Below are 12,717 nucleotides of genomic sequence, written 5' to 3'. Positions count from 1 at the left end.
CAGAGGAGGGGCCCGGAGTCGGAGAGCGCCGGCACACGCCTCGCCGCTCACTGTTCCCGCGGGGAGGGCGGCTCTGGGTCTGTTCACCATGTGTTGCTGCCACTTGGAGAAGCCGGGGAAGGGTTGTGGCTGCAGGAGGCTGTCCGCGTGTCCGGTGGCTGCGGAGCCGCAGGAATGCGGGGTCTTGCGCACAGCTCACAGCCGTGCACCCCAAGCTCTCGGTGAAAGAAGGGACTGGGTCTGAAGGGGACATGTATGTATCAGTGTGAGATGTGCACACAGACCAACCCTTCCTCATCTGGTTTCCAGGGAAACCGTGTCACCCCTGCCCCAGCCCCGACGCCCGGAAGCGCCCAGGCCCAGGCCCAGGCCCACCCCTGGGGCCGCTGCAGCCGCGCGCCACAGCCCAGGTACCTCTCCTCCACTAAGATGCGTTTCCAGCAACTTTTCACTGGTTTCTGACGTGTTACATTTTTATTACAGAAACGTCAAAATACCACAAACACGATCTTTTTTCCCCCAACAACACAATCTTAAAAGCCCTTGCTTTTCAGCACCGAGACATAGTTGCCCAAACACTTCGTTGTTTCCTGCTGTTTATGGAAACCATAAAGTACATCATGCATACGCTCTATAGCCTTACCATGGATCCGCTGCCTCCTGCACGCCCCACACTGGGGACCGGGCCTGCAACCAGGCCTGTGCCCTGACCGGGACTGGAACCCTGACCTCCTGGCTCATAGGTCGGCGCTCAGCCCCTGAGCCGCGCGGCCGGGCGGTTCCTGTCTTTACCACGAAGGGCTGTGCAGTCCTGTCCCACCCTGATCTGTTGGACGCTCTGCAGATACTTGTCTCCCAGCGTGTGGCTGGTCTCCCCAGTTTATTTTAAATGAATTAAAATTAGAGCGAGCAGGTGGCAGGTGGCCGGCGGCCTTTAGTGCCGGGAGGCGAAGCTGCTGGGGAGCACGAGGTGGGGCTGAGCGATCAGTGGGCGCAGGGGGCGCAGAGCCGCGGGGGCGGGGGGGGGGGGGCGCTGGGCCTGTCCCTGCTGTGGGCGCTGCGCGTGCCTCCCTTTTGGCTGACGCCACGCGGATAAGTCCTCCTGCCAGCCGTTTGGGGAGTTTCTTCCTCACCTCACAGGGCAGCTCAGTGACATGCCCCTTGGGGACCAGACCCTGAGCCCCTTTCACGTGCGTTTCCCTGCAGGACGCTAGGAGCGTGCGGGAGGCTTCCTCCGAATTCTCGGGGGAGAGCCAGGCCCGGGGGGCGCCCGTCCGCAGACACGGTGCCCGGCAAGGCTGCGCGGGAGCCACGGGGAGGCCGGGGCAGGTACGTGGGTCTGGGGTGTGCGCGTCTCAGGCGCAGCGCTTGCTGTCACCGGAGGGGCCGTGGCTCTGAGTGGCAGTCCTCGCGGCGCGGGTCCTCGCTTGGGGGTGGTGAGCTGTAGGGCAGGAGAGCGTGCCCAGTCAGAGCGCTGGGTGGGGCTGGACCCCGGGGTCCCCAGCAGCCCTGCCTGTTCGCCCGCAGTAGAGTGGGGCCCCAGCAGGTGCCTTCTGTCCAGACCGCCCCACGCCCCGTGCTCAGAGGGACCACCCCACGCCCCGTGCGCAGAGGGACCACAGCCACAGCGCCGCTGCCTCCGGGCCCCCTCCTGGCTCTCGAGGTCTCCCCACAAGGCCCGTCTGTGGGCTGTGCCCACTGCCTTGTCCCCCGGCGAAGGGGAACGGGGAGCCGGTTGTCTCCTCTGGGCTGGAGGTGGGCCCTCGAGGACGAGCCTTCGTTCTACCCTCTGTAGAAGCAGCACGGACTCCCCCCAGCGGCCTGCACGCCGGCTCGTCAGAAAGAGAACCGGTCCCCACGGCCACAGGCCCAGGGAGCCGGCCAGGACGCCGGGCACCACACCCAGGGGTCCTCCTCGCCCGCCAGCAGCTCCCTCCGGGACACGTGGAAGGTGCTCGAACTGGGATCCAGCCCGTCCGGCCTCACCTCCCAGGGTGACTCGGCGCCAGGTGGGCAGAGCACGGGGGGGGGGGGGGGGGGGGGGGCGTGGCCATGCCAGGTGACATACCAGTCCAGGTCCCGCACTTGGTTTGGTCACCTGTGCGCCCAGTGTCCTTCCTCACACCTGGTGGCTGAGCAGGTCCCCAACACAGCGTTCGACAGGTGGCCCCGCGACAGGACACGGGCCAGGAGGAGCTGGTGCGCTGGACAGGTGGGCCCTGGGGAGAGAGCCCCTCGCCGGCCCCGCCCCGCCCATTGTGCCTTGAGGCCCCCCCACCCCCGGCAGGAAAGCCTGTGGGCAGGGCCCCTGGGGGCGGCGTGGGGCCGACGCAGCCAGAGGGCAGAGGGCCTGGCCAGTGTGGGGCAAGGGTGAGGGCGTTGGCCTGCCTCCGAGAACGCAGGTTTGATTCCGGGCAAGGCACACACCTGAGCTGAGGGTTGTTCCCGACCCTGGTCAGGGCACGTGGGGAGGCGGCCAATCAATGTTTCTCTCCCCGCCTTCCCTGCTGCTCTCTGAAAAGCAGCGGGAAAATATCCTCCAACGAGGGTAACACAAAGGAAGAGGGCAGAGGGCGGGGCGCTGTCAGGACGCGGATAGGCGAGAACTCAGAGGCGTCCAGTGGGCACAGAGCGCCCACTCCAGGCTCACACCGCAGCCCCGGAGCCGTGTCCCGGTGAGCGCCTCCAGGGCGGGGTAGCCTGTCCAACCCAGGACAGCAGTGTCGCAGCGAGTCGCCTCGAGACTAGGCCTCGGGGCTGTGCAGGGGTGACCCCAAGGGGTACTCTGTCCGAAGTCTGACCTCGTCCAATTTGGGCAGAGTCACAGCTCCTCGCCTCTGCCTGTTCTGTGGGCACGGGGCTGTGGGCTCAGGGCTGTGGGCGCGGGGCTGTGGGCATGGGTGCGGGGCTGTGGGCATGGGTGCGGGGCTGTGGGCGTGGGCCTGTGGGCGGGGGCCTGTGGGCATGGGTGCGAGGCTGTGGGTGCGGGGCTGTGGGCACGGGGCTGTGGCGTGGGCACGGTTGTCACGTGGACCCAGGTGTTTATTTTATTTTATTATTTTTTAAATATGCCTGCATGTTACATGTGCTTGTAGTTTGGGTCTCTTTATAATGAAGAGTTTTAAGAGGGAGACGTGGTCAACCGGGTGGGATGCTATGAGAGGTTGGTGAGGTGGGGGCCGTGGTCTCGGGGTTGTGGTCTTGGCGTATTCGTGGCTGGTCCCCAGTGGTGGCTGCAGGACTGGGTGGGGGGACGGGACGACGCTGCCTCTAGAGCAGCCGTGGGCAAACTACGGCCCGCGGGCCAAATCCGGCCGTTTGAAATGAATAAAACTATTGAAAAAAAAGACTGTACCCTTTTATGTAATGATGTTTACTTTGAATTTATATTAGTTCACACAAACACTCCATCCATGCTTTTGTTCCGGCCTCCGGTCCAGTTTAAGAACCCATTGTGGCCCTCGAGTCCAAAAGTTTGCCCACCCCTGGGCTAGAGCCAGTGCAGCCCAGTTGTAATTACCTGCAAAACGTCTCTTGGGCGCGCGGCTGCTGATTGCGCTCCCGGGGGACAGTCCTCAGGGACGAGCTCTGGTGAAGACGCGCTGCCCATTAGGCGCGTCAGCATCTCCGCAAGGTGCTGCCTGGGAGCCCTGGCGCCGTGAGCAGAGCAAAGTGGCCGTGGGCAGTGAGACAGGCTCTGGCCGCCACGTAACACTGACGGCTGGTACAGCGGGTGACACTAGGCTCCTGGTTTTCAGGTGGGGCCAGAGCTGCCCCGCCCCTCCTGCCCAGCCCCCGCCACCCTCCCAGCGCCCAGGCTGTCCCTGTGCCCGTCTGGCCAGGTGCTGCTGTATTCCCCACCCTGGCCCGCTCCTGCCCGCACCTCAGACACCCCCTCACCTCCCGCTTCCTTCCCGGGCACCAGCCCGCACCTCACTTTGCCTCATTTATTTGGATTCTGTTGTCTGCTCGGGGGGTGGGGGGTGTCGTCCTTGACCTGTGACCCCTGGCTGGCACGGGGGGGGAGGGGGGCGGTAGTGCAGGGCCCCTGGAAGGGGTGCCCGGCTCAGGCAGTGTGTGGGGTAGAGAAGCTCCGGCTGGGAGCACTTATGTAAAGGCACCTGGTTCTGCACCTCGCGTGGCCGTGTGTGAGCCTGGCGGCGGGTGGACAGAGACTGTTTTGAAGCTAAAAAAAGTGGACTTTCAAGTTCTAGAGTAACAGCCTGAGGGGAGGCGATGGCGAGGCCAAGGCCTGGCCCTGGGCAGAGGACCCCTCAGCCCCCCTCGGCCCCTCCCAGCCCCCCTCGGCCACTCGGCCTTCCCCAGCCTGGAGGCCAGTGAGGTGGTTCTCCCTCTGGAGCCACAGGCAGGGCCCACGTCCCACCCTCGCCCTCGCCCTCGCCCAGGCCAGGCTGGAGCAGCCTCGGTGCAGGCTGGACCCAGTGTTTACAATCACAGGGTCAACCCGAGGGGTGATTTAAAAATCACAAACTTCCAAGACAATTCTTTTCTAACCTCAGAGATGATCAAACTGGAAAGATATTCTTAAGCAACATAAGCCAGGCCGTCTGAGCAGGTCAGATGCCCCCTGGCAGCCACGGGGCAGAGGGAGCCCCACCTCGGGGCCTGGGATCAGTGGGAATGGGGGGGTGAGCAGCGAGTCAGCCCCCTCCGCCCCAGTCCCCCGCCCCGCTTGCCCGCTCGATTGAAAAGTGCGTTGTCTTTAGTTTCCCAGAGCCCAGGACTCAGGGTTCCCAGCAGATGCCCCACCGCTCTGACCTCTGGTCCCTGCTCCTCAGGCAGCGCTGCCCCGAGCACCCGGAGGCTGTGTGCCTGGGCAGAGGCGTGGGGGCTGGGAGTCCCACGAGCCCTCCCTCCTGTCCGCAGGCTGCGGCAAGCCCTCTCCTTGTTGCCGTCTGATAAGTGAGAGCAGGTGTCCCCTTACGGACCTTTTCGGTGTTGAGATCATGTGGGCTTTGTGTGTGGCTCAGGTTTTGTGCCCGTTTTCAAGGCGACTACGAAGCTGGCAACAGGAGACACGGCCTGTTCGCTGTGAGTTTGAAAGTCAGGACACCAGGAGGGAAGCGTCCAGGAGGCGACAGCCGCCCAGGCTCTGGGGGGGCCGGAGGGAGACTGGACACCCCTTTGTACAAGTGAATGCCCTCTGGGGGGTAAAGAGGGAGGACAGCTCGCCGCCCGTGCCGGCTGAGCGCCAGGCATGGCTGGTCACCGGCGGGGACTTGATCCCGTGGCAACTGACGCCACAGCTCCTGGGCTCCCGTTCCCAGTGGGGACACCGAGACCCCGGCCTGAGGGACCGCCCGGCCGAGGAGCCAGCAGCCAGAGTCCCCTCCCCCAGTTCCAGTTCCGGAGCGGGGCGCCCGCGGGCGTCAGACAGCTGATGGCGGGAGCCCTGAGGACTCACTGCTGGGCCAGCCTGGCTGCTGCCCGTGGGGCTCGGTGTCCCAGGGCTGGTGACGGTGCCGCCTGCTTCTCCCACAAGCACCTGCTCCGCCCGGCCGATGGGGAAGAGTGGACGGGGCAGCTTTCCTAGGGCGCAGTGCTGGGGGCGGGGGTTCTTATTTAAACTTGGTCTTTTTGCAAATTCCACTAGTTCCTCCTGGAATGACATGCGTTTCCTTTAGAAAGGGTTGCGTCAGATGTGGAGGTGCGGGCTGCGCAGGGTGACAGCGCAGCCAGGTCCTGTGGGCAGCTGTTATCTGAGGACCCAGATAAAAAGCAAAACAGAAGCCTCTTGCCACAGCTGTGTCCTGGAGCCCACGCCTCTGCGCCCTCTGCCCCACCCGGGCCCCTTTCCCAGCAGTCCTGGCAGTCCCGGGGTCACCCACCCCGGTCACACAGCCCCCAGGCCCCGAGTCCACCGGGCAGGGCATGGCCCAGCACCCGGCCCGTGGGCCTCAGGCGGCATCTGGCTGAGCTGACTGCCGGGCCTCAGCCTGGTCCCACGGGTGAGTCGACGACACCACCCCATGATGTCCCTGTGGCGGGGCGGGTCCAACAAGCCAGTTCTTCCCGCTCTGTAAGAGCTGGGCCTCTTCCTGCAGGGCCACCAGGGCCGAGGGCGGCCCACACCGTTTGCTTGAGGAGCTCCGGGCAGTGCGGTGCACCTGCCTCCAGGATGCGGGGCCCAGAGTGGGTGAGGGACTGGCCGTGTGCCTGGCCTTTCTGTTGGCCTGGCTCCTGAGTCCCCACAGCCCTCCACTCCCACAACATCCCATTGTCCAGGCTGGGGGGCAGTCCAAGGTCATGCATCGAGTTCTGGGAGCAGACCCCAGGAGCTGCTCCTGCCAGCGCCTGCCCGCCGGCACCCCTCACCCGCAGGGTCCCTGACCCGCCCAGCGGACCTGTGCTGCACGGCCTGGGACCGGCCACCTGCCACCTGCCCGCCTGGAGCTCCCGACACCCCCTCGCCCACGCTGCCTGTCACGGATCTTTAAACCTTTGCCAAACCCACAGGTCAGAACGGACTCAGTTCTGCTTGGTGCACTGGGAACTTGCCCGCTGAGCTGAACGGCCATGGCCTGTTCACGACGAGTTCGTTGGTCTCTGCCAGTCGTTGGCTCTGCCAGGAGGCCCGCCCCCCGCTCAGCTCCTGGGCCAGCTCCCTGCTGTGCTCCCTGCTGGGCTCCCTCCTGTGCTCCCTGCTCCTCCCACCTCCTGCTCCCTCAGTCCCTCTTCCCAAGCTTCTCATCACTCACGTGGAGACCGCCTCCTGCCCTCACGGCAAAGGAGCCCCAGCCCCAGCGCCTGGGAGAGGCGCCCGTTCGGGAGGGAGGCACCTGTCCCTGGGTCTGAGTGTGCAAAGGGGGTCCCGTGGATCATCAGCCCACGGCCACGTGAACAGCTCCTGCAACAGCCAGCCCAGCCCGTGGTGCCTGGTGACGGGGCAGGAGCAGGAGCTCTGGCTCTCACTGCTCCTCTCCAGCTGGGCCCTGAGCCGGCTCCAGCCCCTCTGCCTCAGTCCCTTTCCTGTAGAATGGGTGTCAATAAATGGCAAGGCTCTGGCCGTGTGGTTCAGTGGATAGAGCAGCGTTCTGTGGCCTGAAGGGTCCCGGTTCCATTCCAGTCCAGGGCATGTACCTCCGTTGTAGGCTTGATCCCTGGCCCTGGGAAGGGTGAGTGCGGGAGGCCGTCGATCGATGTCTCTCTCACATGGATGCTGCTCTCTCGGTCTCTCCCCCTCCCTTCCCCACGTGAGGACAAGCAGACAAACAAAAAGCAAGTAAACAGCTCAGTGGTGGCTGCGGTTACGAGGCCAGAGTGACAGGCACTCCGTCTTCTCTCTGAGCCCAAAGCAAAGAAACAGCACCAGTTGGACGGAGCTACAAGGAGGGATTTCAGCCGTGTCAAAGGTGGGACGGTGGAGGAGTGCGTCCTGCCCGAGGGGCGAAGCTCAGGACGGACAGCATGTGACAGAGAGGCGGCCGGTCAGTCCGTGAGGAGAGACAGTGAGAGACGGGCGGCCGGTCAGTCCGCGTGGAGGGACAGTGAGAGACAGGGGCGGCCGGTCAGTCCGCGAGGACGGACAGTGAGAGACAGGGGCGGCCAGTCAGTCCGCGAGGACGGACAGTGAGAGACAGGGGCGGCCGGTCAGTCCACGAGGACGGATAGTGAGAGACGGGCGGCCGGTCAGTCCGTGAGGATGGACAGTGAGAGACGGGCGGCCGGTCAGTCCGTGAGGAGAGACAGTGAGAGACGGGCGGCCGGTCAGTCCGCGTGGAGGGACAGTGAGAGACAGGGGCGGCCGGTCAGTCCGCGAGGACGGACAGTGAGAGACAGGGGCGGCCAGTCAGTCCGCGAGGACGGACAGTGAGAGACAGGGGCGGCCAGTCAGTCCACGAGGACGGATAGTGAGAGACGGGCGGCCGGTCAGTCCCCCAAAGGTGTGGACGGAGTGGGTGAAGAAGGAATGACACGGAAACAGCGTTCAGTTGATCAGCAGCCTAGCCAGGATCTCTAGCCAAGTTCTGGTCAGGATCTCCAGCGAAGTTCTGGTTAGGATCTCCAGCCAGGTTCTGTGTCCATGTTCTCTTGCTAGGTTCTCCAGCCAGGTTCTGTGTCCATGTTCCCTCGCTAGGTTCTCCAGCCAGGTTCTGTCCAGGTTCTCCAGCCAGGTTCAGTCACCAGGTTCTAGTCAGGTTCTCTTGCCATGTTCTATCCAGGTTCTGTAGCCAGGTTCTGTCTCTAGGTTCTTCAGCCAGGTTCTCTCGCTAGGTTCTGTCTCTAGGTTCTGTGTAGGTTCTGTGTCTAGGTTCTGTCTCCTGTTGTCTTGTTACATCTGTATTTATACCAGTTGATTCCAATCCTATCAATCTCTATTCCAAAGGTTAGGGCGTTTCTTATCTCCATTCCAGGGAGTAAAGATTATGTAGCTTAAGCATGATTGTTCGTAGTTAAAGTGATTAACTACCCGCCTGGCACTTAGTTAAGGGGTTTTATTTCCTCCCTAACTTTGGGGGAAAATCCTTACCTGGGGAAACAGCCTTTCTCAGAGAGGTGACCTTGGTTAAAACACATAGTGCCAACAAGGTGAGCAAACATATTAAGAACAGTATGCCATATATGCCAGGTCCCTTGAAACAGCAAGGATGGACCGGCTCCCGGCACCAAGAGGATTTATGGGGGGGGGAGAAAGGGGGGCAGCCCAGCGCAGGTTGGCCCCTGTCCAGCTGGAGGGGTGCTTGTAGCAGGAACAGGAAGGAGCGGGAAGGGGAAGTGAGAACCATGGAGCTTCCTTATGAGCAGTTCTTCCCGCAGGGTCCGTGGTGCTGGTGCGAGAACTGCCCCCCCCCCCCCCCCCGCCCGGTGCTCCACCCAGACCCTGGTCCTGTTGCTGTCCTGGGGCCGGGCACACAGCCCCCAGCAGGCCCCGGGCCCTCGGCTACCGGCGCTGACCTGGGCGAGCGGCTCCGGCCTGCCCTTCCTGATGCTGCCACCTGAGCCTCTCCGTGACCTGAACTGTTTGAGAAACAGATGGTCGAACAGGCCTCTGTGAGCGCTCTTCTCCGAGCTGTTAGATTGCCGCTTACGAAACAGCCTGTGTCGTAACAACTTTCAAAACGAAGCACATACTTGAAGCAGCAGCCAAATCAGCTTACGCCTCGGTGGTGCTTACGCTGAGGCCACAGCGCAGCCACCACTGCCGGCTGCCTCTCGCCAGCCTGTTACCCGGACGAGATCTTAGCGTCCCTCCAGGGACAGCCAGGCCCGGGACAATGCAGGGAGCCAGTGTTCAGGCCCGGGCTGTGGTCCCTGAGTGGAGGGAACCGGCCGCCAGAGGGCCGCCCCTCTCCCCGCGGGCTTGCGCTGCAGTCAGGCCAGGAAGGAGGTGGCACAGGCACAGCCGAGTTATTGGGAAAGACCGTAGGTTTCCCAGATTTGTTTTATTTCTGGTGCGACCCGAGCCCCACGGTGCCTGGGAGGCCCAGCAGCCCCACTCCTTCCCCTCCCCCGCAGGGAAGCCTTTGCCAGTGTTGTAATGTACCCCGCGAATCACACAAGGACGCCTCAAGAAGTCAAATTAAGGAGTCACGTTTATTGCAAATCCGGCACCACGAGGGGGCATTTCGCTCTCCCAAACCGCGCAGTGCCTCCCCAGCCCCAGCACCAGCTTTACAGGCAGAGATCACAAAGGTATTGATTACATCCCAGGGTTTGGAACGAGGACCCTGGTTGCACAAAGCAGTTATAGAAGCGAAATTGAGCCGATTAGTTATCTACAAAGATTAATTATAGTTTTGGGTCTTCAGACCACTGAGTTGACAGAAACACATTATCTAGAGCCCCGGGGTCTTGGGACCACTGAGTCAACCAGAACGCATTATCTGTAGCCACTGAGGCAATTTAGGACAACTGTGCTGTCCTGGTTCCCAGGTACAGAGGAATGTGCGTTCTAAAACCGGTATGACCACAACCAACGGGTATTCACGTTACAATCAATAGGGTATCCAGTCGAATGGGATGATTTATACAATTCAGAAAATCAAAGTGACTTTTCTACAGTTGGACAAAGCAAGTACGCACAGAAGCCAGACAGCAGGGCTACAGTTACTACCTGAGATGATTGCCACCACACTTCACCCGCAGGAGCCAGGAGGGCGGCACCTCGGAGCTGCTCCACATTCGCTTGCTTTTCTGGGCTCCCTGGCCGCTCCACCTGCATGGCCCTGGGCTTTGGGTGGAAGCTGCAGGGTGTGCACAGAAGCTTCACCTGCATCCCTCCGGCAGCAAAGGCCCAGAGAGGCCTCCCGGCCTCCTCGCGAGCCCGGTTCCCGGGGCCTGTCTGGGTCCACGAGATGGAACAGGAGCCACCCACTCACAGGCCTGGAGCTCTGCCAGGTCTGCATGGTCCCTGCTCGTGCTGCAGGCCTGGCGGCCCTGCCTGGCCTTGGGGGCCTCCTAAAGCAGCCGGGGGTCAGGGAGCGCCTTGAGTAGGATGGGCAGCCCTCCTGCGCAGCCACATTTCTGTGCAAAAGGAGAGGGTTGCCTCACTGACAGCTGTCCTCCCGCCAAGAGGAGCAGAGAGCAGCGTGGCCGTGTGGCCTGGCGGAGCACGGCGGGCGGGCGGGCGTGGGGACCCGGTCCCGCTGGGCGGCTCAGGCCCCGCTGACCCGGTGCAGCCCAGGGCCCTGTCTGGAAGTGTACCTTTGGTGAACTTTACCTCCTTCTGTGTTTAGGCTTAGCTCTCCGAGTCACTGATCAGAAAGGGCTTTCAGGGTGAGGAGACCTGGTGTTGAACTCGGCGTGCAGGGCTCCCGTGGAAGCAGAGGCCTCAGCAGAAACCTGAACATGGGGTGGTGGCCCCCAAGGGGGAACCCCGGGCAGCCAGGCCTGGCTGGGGAGGCCTGGTCTTGGGTCCTGCCCAGTCCCAGCCCAGGGAAGGCTCTGCAGAGCCGGGGCAGGCGTGGGCTCGTGTCCCCCACCCTCAGCAGCCCAGCAGCCACCGGGGAGCTGGGACCCGAGTTGCTCCTGACAGGACACTGGGCACCCCCCATCCCCCTCCCAGCAGATCCAGGGGCCTGCCCAGGCCACACACTGGGCTCGGTCAGCCCTGGGCTCAGAGCTGGGGGCATAGGCGTCCAGGGAGGAAGCAGGGACAGCCCTGGGCTGGCCATCCCCCAGGGCCAGTTCAGAACCAGGGCCCTGAGAGGAAACTGGGCCGGGCTGGCAGAACAGGTCCTGCAAGAGGAGCAGGCAGATGGCAGTGGGGCAAGTTACTGTCTGCGCGGGCCCAGCTCTGATGACTCAGGTGGAGGCCACATGGTGGCCACACGCGTGTGCTGAGGGGCAGCAGGCCTCAGAGGGGCAGACGCCCGAGACCCCCTTTCCCCTCCTGTGGCTCAGGGCTCCCCCTACACCCCCAGCATCACGGGGAGTCAGCCCCCCACACAGAAGCAGCGCGTCTGGCCCGGGCCGACCCTGCTCCTCGCCTCACTTTCCCCATTAGTGCCCGCAGCGGCTCTGGGTGAACTGAGGCCAGGCCCTTGTGTTGGGGGGAAGGTTCCCTGTGTCTCCGTGGTCAGAGTCCTGACCCCTTCCCTTCCACTGGCAGTGCCTTCCAGAAGGAAACCAAGCAGGCAGAGGGCAGAGGTCGGTGCCCTGGTGAGGTCAGGAGAGGGGGTGGAGGGTCTGTGTGCAGAGACCATCCATGGACTTGTGTCCTCCGCCTCCAGGACTAGGCGTTCGGCCGGCAGCAGGAGGGCTAGGGCTCTGGGCACGCCTGGCAGGCCTCTGCTCACAGGCCAGCGGCTCACCCTGGGCTGCCTCCCAGCCCCATGCCAGCCCTGCCCTCTCCCCCCACTGCCTGCTGCCCAGCTGGCCCTCCTCATCCTCAAGCCTCACCTGTGCCACCTGCGGCCACGTGCTGGGCAGTCCCTCAGACCTCAGGCCACAGCGGCCACACGGCAGCCCCACCTGCCCCCATAAGGCAGGGCCAGGCCTGAGCTCCCCCGAGGGCTGCTTTCTCATCGCATCTCGTTTTACAGAAGAAATGCGTTCTTAGTTCCAAAATGGAAGTCGGGAGGATAAAGTTCGCGCTGCTGGGCAGTGGGAGATGGATGTCCGCAAGCAAGGCCCATGGGCAGGGGGATGTGACAGCGGGGAGCAAGCCAGCCATTAGCCTCTCGCCCCCCCCACCCCCGCGCCCGTTGGGAAATGGTTATGACCGGAGATGGAGTGTTCCTGACTGCCCAGTGGAGGGGCAGGCCCGGGCTCTCCGTCGGACACCAGGGTGGGCCCTGAGGGTCGCTGCAGAGGGCTCTGGCCTGCGCGGGCTCCTGTGTGGCCCAGGGCTTCCCGCGGCACCGTCACAGGCCTGTTTCCCTCCACCCGCAGAGCTCACGGCGCCTCCAGCCGCGGACGGCCCACCGCGCTCTGCTGGGACCTTCGCCATCAAAGGGATGAAGATCGAAGCCCAGGCCAAGGCCAAGGCCACCAGACCCTCCAGGGCTCACCCTGCAAAACCTAAAGGCTGCCAGCAGCACCCCAAGATCCGGAACTACAACTTCAAAGACTAACTTCCTCAGCCCCCCCTCCTCCTAGTGGGTTTGGGGGCCTGTGTCTTCATCTCCAGAGCAGAGGTATGTGTGTGCCAGGCGTGTGCGCGGGGGACTGTGAGCTGCAGCTCATGCTCCCCAATGCTGTTGGGGTGCCTCACAGGCCTAGCGAGGAGCCCATTAAATCCACGCCTCCCCCTCC

General features: G+C 63.3%; 1 protein-coding gene across 2 annotated transcripts in view; it reads left to right on the top strand.

The window, feature by feature from the left end:
- CCDC57 (coiled-coil domain containing 57) overlaps window positions 1-12,717 on the top strand; it is a 37,432-nt gene extending 24,715 nt beyond the window's left edge. The window contains exons 16-19 of one of the 2 annotated variants that reach the window (XM_081110378.1): window positions 310-410; window positions 1,207-1,329; window positions 1,796-2,009; window positions 12,355-12,717. In XM_081110378.1, the coding sequence (XP_080966504.1) occupies window positions 310-410; window positions 1,207-1,329; window positions 1,796-2,009; window positions 12,355-12,536 (620 nt within the window). In that variant the 3' untranslated portion in view covers window positions 12,537-12,717. The remainder of the gene's footprint in view (window positions 1-309; window positions 411-1,206; window positions 1,330-1,795; window positions 2,010-12,354) is intronic. The other variant, XM_081110379.1, reaches the window with a different exon arrangement.

Source organism: Myotis nattereri (assembly GCF_964212035.1).
Source record: "Myotis nattereri genome assembly, chromosome: 16".
Classification (NCBI taxonomy): Eukaryota; Metazoa; Chordata; class Mammalia; order Chiroptera; family Vespertilionidae; genus Myotis; species Myotis nattereri.
The sequence above is the reverse complement of the archived record's forward strand: the minus strand, read 5'-3'. Positions and strand labels throughout refer to the sequence as shown.